The following is a 7992-nucleotide window of genomic DNA, read 5'->3' as shown; positions in this document are numbered from 1 at the left end:
GTTTTATGAGCAAATTACTCAGAATTTACTCATATTTATGCAAGTTTCATGAATGAGGCCCATAGTCTTTGACAAAAACGGGATTTTCTCAGCTTTTTGTTCAAAATGCTTTTTCTTTTTTTTTTCAACAAAATATTCTGCGGGAAAGGGAACTTTTCTGAAAATGATCAAAATGGCCGTTCAGCCATTTGTCTGTTGGAGGAGTATGCACCAGGGAAACATCCTTCTACATCCTCTGCCACTTCCAGTTTCTTCTTTTTGGCCAAGAAGGATGGAGGCGTGCAGGCTGGCATCAACTCCTGGGCCCTCAATAAACTGACTCTATCTTCTTCCTCTGGTTCTTGCTGCCCTGAAATTACTCTAAAGAGCAGCAGTGTTCACCAAACTGGACTTGTGCAGCGCCTATAACCTCACCAGAATATGGAGGGAGGTTATAGGTGCTGCTCAGGTTAGTGATGTAAGTTCAATCGTATATCAATCCGGTTTCTTGCGATACAACATCAGGCCCAAGGGAGTACAGATGGACCAGAAGAAGGTCAAAGCGGTACAATCCTGGCAATCCTTGCTTCTTTATTTCTTTATTCTTTATTTGCGACGACGCTAATTTGTGCTGCGCTTTGTATATTGCGTTGGTCGATATGTAAATGAGATGTTGCGTCTGTGTTCTTCAATTTGTGCATTGTTAGTAAATCACCCACAGAAATTTCCACGCCCATCGACGCTGTTTTTGAAAAATGCTCTTGCTCTAATTTGCCCTGTTTAGTAAAACTGGCCCATAAAGTCTGACCGTCCATGTTCATCTCCAGGGTCTGAAGTTCCTTCTTCTTTGTCCTAGGTGTGTCCATGCGCCCATCCGCTGGCTATTGTAGAAGAGTTTTATTAATCAAAATATAAATGAATCAAGTATAATCAATGTGAATATAGCCATTTATGTATCAAGTTATTCTACTATTATAAACATGTATCTGCCTGTGTGTAAAGGCCAGCATGAGAAGAGGATGTGCAGACATACAGGTGCATCTCAGTAATTCAACTCAAATTGTGAAACTCGTGTATTAAATAAATTCAATGCACACAGACTGAAGTAGAAAATTCAATGCACACAGAAAATCATCACAATTAAGAGAACCAAAGACTTAAACTACTTCAGTCTGTGTGCATTTAATTTATTTAATACACGAGTTTCACAATTTGAGTTGAATTACTGAAATAAATGAACTTTTCCATGACATTCCATGACAAAACTACACATCCTGTTGTGACATTAGACAAAAAATATATGATGGTGCCTCTTCTTTAATGTAAATGGAGGCCTCCCGTCCGCTTCCTGAAAGCAGACTAGAGGCACATCCAAAAAAGGGTAAACATTAACGATACAGGAAATGTATTGAACATGCCTTAGGGGAAAAAACTGTATATAAGAGGGTGCAAACCCAGATTCGGGAGATTCTCTGCAGAGACTCTCGACTGCATTATCTCTGATAATAAAGTCTATTTTTCTGGCATCAAAACCCCAAGACTTCAAGAGTGATTCTTCTGAGAAAGGGTAGAAGCCACCACCCTATCATCCTCAATTTAACAGGCAGATGGAATGGAGGATTCAGGAGATGATCCTCCTCCGCCTCTGCTCCTGGATGATAGGCCAGTCTGTGCAGTCCACAAGATCCTGGACTCCCAAAGTTGACCCCACTTACTACCTTTCTGAACTCTATTGGGGTTAGACAACATGTCTCAGGACCTACTCATTGTCAAAATCATACTCTAGATTTAATACTGTCACATGGAATTGATGTTAATGGTGTTGAAATTCTGCAGCAAAGTGATGATATCTCAGATCATTATCTAGTCTTGTGTAAACTCCATATAGCTAAAACTGTAAATTCTACTCCTTGTTACAAATATGGTAGAACCATCACTTCTACCACAAAAGACTGCTTTATAAATAATCTTTCTGAATTATCTCAGTTCCTCAGTATATCCAACAGCACAGAAAAACTTGATGATGTAACTGAAACTATGGACTCTCTCTTTTCTAGCACTTTAGATGCGGTTGCTCCTTTACGCTTAAGGAAGATTAAGGATAAGAGTCCAACACCGTGGTATAATGAGCACACTCGCGCCCTAAAGAGAGCAGCCCGGAAAATGGAGCGCAGCTGGAGGAAAACTAAACTAGAGGTATTTCATATAGCTTGGCGGGAAAGTACCCTATCCTACAGAAAAGCATTAAAAACTGCTATATCTGATTACTTTTCTTTTTTTTTTAGAAGAAAACAAACATAACCCCAGGTATTTATTCAATACAGTGACTAAATTAACAAAAAATAAAGCATCAGCAGGTGTTGACATTTCACAAGAGCACAGCAGTAATGACTTTATGAACTATTTTACTTCCAAGATCGATACTATCAGAGATAAAATTGCAACCATGCAGCCGTCAGCTACAGTATCGCATCAGATAGCGCACTATAGATCCCCTGAGGAACAATTCCATTCTTTCTCTACTGTAGGAGAGGAAGAACTGTATAAACTTGTTAAATCATCTAAACCAACAACATGTATGTTAGACCCTATTCCAGGGGTCTTCAGCTAAAACTGCTCGAGGTCCAATAATGAACCCTCCCCACCAGCCGATGTCCGAACCATTATATATAAAAAACAATTGATGGTTTTTGCCAGGCCAGGGTATCTGCAGGATATTTAAGCTTAAATTCAAGACTTTTAAAGACCTTTTTTTTTTTTTTTAAGACCTGCACAAAAAAATTAAAATAAATAAAAAATTTAATGACTGTATAAAGCACGATTTACTGTTCAGATGCAGGTTTTCACGAAAGCAATCAAGTATTATATTAATTAAATGACATATAAATATATTTTACTGCCTTAATTGTTTACATTTTATAACACATTATCTTCTTGTCGATCCACCAGTTCACATTTACAACTCTGCGTGTTTGCTGCTTAATAACATGGTTTGATTTTCACATTGGCCTTTGACAACAGCAGATGTGTGGGCTGATTGAAAATGGAAAATCATTGTCTTCCAGCAGGTGGCGCTTTCGGAACGGCAGCAGTACACAAAGCCCAACAGACAGACTCCACAAAGCAGCGAAGCAGATGACTTTGAAACGTGCAGCGCTCATATTTATTCAATGAATAGTGCAATTCTTGTCTTTCAGTCCCCACATTTAAGACCTCCTGAAATCATAATTAAGACTTTCTTGTAACATTTAAGATTTTTATGGACCCATCAACTTTCCTAATTTTTGAAAATGCCATTGTTTTTCACCCACTGAAAGTCTGTCTGTGCGCAGCTGGCTGCTCTCTGCTCTCATCACTGCACACACGACTGCACCCAAACAGCTCTAGAGCTGACCTAGATATAAATTTGATTTACTAGAAATTAGCATTTGGTATTTATTTCATTATGTTAAAAGGCTTCAAGGATTCGGACCGGAGTCCACTACCGTAAACACTACAAAAGCTGCGCCAGTTGAAATAGAAGCTAGATATGTAGGTCCGGGTCCAGATGGGACTACTAAATGAGGTGCTTCCAGAAGTCATGGATCCTCTTTTGGCTATAATTAATTCATCATTGTCATTAGAATATGTCCCCAAAACCTTCAAATTGGCTGTTATTAAGCCTCTCATTAAAGAAACACAACTTGACCCCAAAGATCTAGTTAATTACAGACCGATCTCAAATCTCCCTTTTCTGTCAAAGATACTAGAAAAGGTAGTATCCTCACAATTATATTCCTTCCTAGAGAAAAATGATATCTGTGAGGAATTCCAGTGAGGATTTAGATCGTATAATAGTACTGAGACTGCTCTCATTAGAGTTACAAATGACCTGCTTCTATCATCTGATCGTGGTTGTATCTCTTTATTAGTTCTACTGGATCTTAGCGCTGCGTTCGACACTATCGACCACAACATTCTTTTGAATAGACTAGAAAACTTTGTTGGCATTAGTGCATTCAACTCGTAGCAGTGAATGAAGAGGTATCATATCGATCACAAGTGCAGTATGGAGTACTTCAAGGCTCAGTACTAGGGCCGTTACTTTTCACGCTTTACATGTTACCCTTGGGAGATATTATCAGGAGACATGGTGTTAGCTTTCACTGTTATGCTGATGATACTCAGCTCTATATTTCTTCGCGGCCCGGTGAAACACACCAAATTGAGAAACTAACGGAATGCATAGTCGATATAAAAAACTGGATGATGAGTAATTTCTTACTGCTAAATTCTGAATAAACAGTGTTAAAAGGTGTTAATTATCGGACCTAAAACCCCCACATGTAATAGAACACTAACACTTGACGGCTGCTCTGTAAATTCTTCTTCATCAGTCAGGAAACTAGGTGTGCTATTTGATAGCAATCTTTCCTTTGACAGCCACATTTCTAGCATTTGTGAAACTGCATTTTTTCATCTTAAAAATATATCTAAATTGAGACCTATGCTCTCAAAGTCAAATGCAGAAATGTTAGTTCATGCGTTTATGACCTCAAGGTTAGACTATTGTAATGCTTTATTGGGTGGTTGTTCTGCACGCTTGATCAACAAACTACAGTTGGTCCAAAATGCAGCAGCTAGAGTCCTTACTAGAACCAGGAAATATGACCATATTAGCCCGGTTCTGTCAACACTGCACTGGCTCCCTATCAAGCATCGGATAGATTTTAAAATCTTGTTAATTACTTATAAAGCCCTGAATGGTTTAGCTCCTCAGTACTTGAGCGAGCTCTTATCGCATTATAGTCCTCCACGTCCGCTGCGTTCTCAAAACTCTGGCCGTTTGATAATACCTAGAATATCAAAATCAACTGCGGGCGGCAGATCCTATTCCTATTTAGCACCCAAACTCTGGAACAGTCTACCTAACACTGTTCGGGAGGCAGACACACTCTGTCAGTTTAAATCTAGATTAAAAACCCATCTCTTTATCCTGGCGTAAACATATGTAACACACTAATACACTTCTAATATTCAAATCCGTTAAAGGATTGTTAGGCTGCATTAATTAGGTCAACCAGAACCGGGAACACTTCCCATAACACCCGATGTACTTGTTAAATCATAAGAAGAATGGCATCTACGCTAGTATTAGTCTGTTTCTTTCTTATTCCGAGATCACCGTTGCCATCCAATCCAGTCCGTATCCAGAACAAATGGTGGATCAGCACCTAGAGATGACCTCTACAGCCCTGAACATCAGCGCAGTTCAGGACACCGAGATGAACCCCAGAGACAGATCCCCAGTGAAGACCCTGTCACCTAGACGGCCATCGGGACAAGACCACAGGAACCAGATGAGTCCTCTGCACAATCTGACTTTGCTGCGGTTGGAATTGAACTGCTGTTTCGTCTGGTCAGAGGAGAACTGACCCCCGACTGAGCCTGGTTCCTCCCACGGTTTTTTCCTCCATTCTGTCACGGATGGAGTTTTGGTTCCTTGCTGCTGTCGCCTCTGGCTTGCTTAGTTGGGGGCACTTCATTTCCAGTGATATCGTCGACTTGATTGCACAGATACTATTTAAACTGAACTGAGCTGGACGATGACATCATTGAATTCAATAATGAAATGCCTTTAACTGAAAATTGAGTGTTTACTATTGTCATTTTACTTTATTGACACACTATTTTCCTATTTTGATATTGGAAAGTTGCTTTGACACAATCTGTATTGTTAAAAGTGCTATATAAATAAAGGTGACTTGACTTGACTTTCAGGTCGGTCATCCGATTTGCTCAACAACATGTGGTCAGCCACAATGACAGTGACTCCAGCCCTCAGGCATGGTCCGTTGAAGGTACACCAGGCTCTCCCTCTCCTAACACTCTCCGCTCACTCTCTGCTGCATTGTGATTATATACACCTGGAACTCACTCACCTGCCAATCACGGACTGCACTTAAGCCTGGCACAAAATGCATTCATTGTCTGGTCCCGTCAGTGTTGCTACAAAAAGTGTCAGGCTCCTGTTCTTCTCCTGTGGATTGCTCACCTGTATATTCACCCTGTTGATCTCCTTCATCTGTTATCCTGTGTATTTTCCTCATGTTATCATTTTCCTCTGCAATTAGAGACTGTTACTATCTTAGTTAAGAGCCTTCCCTGGTTGCGTTGTTCTTGAGTATCCTCACCTGTATTGTCAGTTCTCACACTGTTCAGTATTGCCCTTTGGTTGAGTTCATCCAGTGTAATGAAAAAATGTAATAAAAAGCTTATTATAACACTTGATGTTCGTAACCAATATCTGAAAATGCTCTTTTATCATTTTTCACTGTAAAATACATGGTAAAACTGGATGAAAATGTCCATCAAGACAAACTTTGTTGGCTTGAAAAAGCCTATTGAGAAAGTTTGAAGTTTTTTAAAAAGCTTGAAGTTTGAAGCAGTTTTAAGTTTGAAGCGTTGTGGATGGTTTAGTAACAGAGCAAGAGCTTGCATCAGAGCTCTTTACGCTCATGTGCACAAAACAGATTCTGTATTCATCAAAAAGAGTCAGAATATGCAAGGAAATACAAACTCTGAACTTCATATAAATAAATGTTCTTTTATTTTTCACATTATGTCTTTGCTGCTAATCTTAAAATTAGATTCCAACATACAAAAAAAACAAATGACTGTTTTCTGCATTTCATGTATTTTAACATCTCTAGTTTGTTGTTCTTCTGATATCCAGAAATGCATCTGAAAGGTGCGTTCATATCTGTTGATGGTGAATTAGGCTGGCCAACGCAGTCTCGTGACAGTTTCTAACTATTTTAAGGTTTGGCATATTGGCAACGAATTTGTACAATCTCATACATTTTCATGCGGCGACCTGCCCACGCCCCATCAAGGGTTAGATTTATGGGAGCAGCTTTATACTTGTATTACAAATCATATGTTTTACCACAAATCACATCATTTTTTTCTTTGGAAGGACGTTTCCAAAGTCTTAATGGAGACATTGAAGGTCTGAAGCTCACGCTGAGCTTGTGGAAGGGGTAAAACGGAAATTGTTTGTCAGTATTACGTTTATATAACATGTCAAATGAACATTAAAATCTGTGGTGGTCTCATAAACCACATTTTAATTTAAAATCACGCTAAAAACTATTTTTCAAGTTGTCCCAGCTAATGTGCATTTCTCCCATTCATTTGTATCTGAGCAGACAATCTCTTTTTCATTTCTGATTACGTGCACAGTAAGCACAATAAGACCAGCAATTAAATGAAAATTGTAATCAACACTGTTTGAGCAGACTGTCCAAATTCGTGTGTACTCAGTTCAGTTACTAATACATTTTTGCACAAAATTTGCCCTGTCTAGGACTGGTTATTTCAAAACACTTACTGTAAGAGCCAAACTTGAATGTCTTGAAAAGTGAACAGCTGCAAAAAAATAAAAATAAAATACATGGTTTAATAATACATTATTGTGAATGCATCAACTGTTCCAGAATCAAGTCAAACACAATGAGTGGATTATAGAGAGTTTATGGGTCTTCTAGATGTTTGCAATGTTGCTCGTCTTTCCTCTATCGCTCCTGTGTTTGAGTTCTGATTGTCTCCATTCACCTCCATCATAATCTCCTCATATGTGGGCAGATAATTCACCTCCTCATACGTGGGAAGCAGCAGCACCGGGGAGCTGAAGTCCCCTGTGAGGGAGTCCTGGGACGCGTGTCCATGCAGAAGTGATGGCTCCTCGGGCGTCTGACGGCGGGGACGCGGACATACGACACGCTGAATGAAATAACCCACCACGAAGAGCAAGAGCAGGATCAGCAGTCCCGACAGTTTACGGACAATCCATTCCAGATTGTCCAGGAAAGTGTGCAGAGGGAACTGATGGACGGACGTGATGCTGCTGCTGCTGTTTTGGGTGCAGCATCGCTGGTCTTCATCACACTGGATCTCTGCACAACTCCGCACAGCCTCGCAGGAGAAACTCATGAACCCCGATGCAACACTCAGCAATGTCCTTGTTCTCAT

At 39.8% G+C, this 7992-nt stretch overlaps 1 protein-coding gene across 1 annotated transcript; it reads right to left on the bottom strand.

Moving 5' to 3' along the window:
- Positions 1-7482: 7482 nt before the first annotated feature.
- LOC131520809 (uncharacterized membrane protein C3orf80) lies at positions 7483-7992 on the bottom strand. Its single transcript, XM_058745288.1, has one exon. The coding sequence runs from the start codon at positions 7990-7992 to the stop codon at positions 7483-7485; it is 510 nt and encodes a 169-aa protein (XP_058601271.1).

Source organism: Onychostoma macrolepis, chromosome 15, assembly GCF_012432095.1.
Source record: "Onychostoma macrolepis isolate SWU-2019 chromosome 15, ASM1243209v1, whole genome shotgun sequence".
Classification (NCBI taxonomy): Eukaryota; Metazoa; Chordata; class Actinopteri; order Cypriniformes; family Cyprinidae; genus Onychostoma; species Onychostoma macrolepis.
Note: the sequence above shows the minus strand (reverse complement) of the source record. Positions and strands in the feature narration are given on the sequence as shown.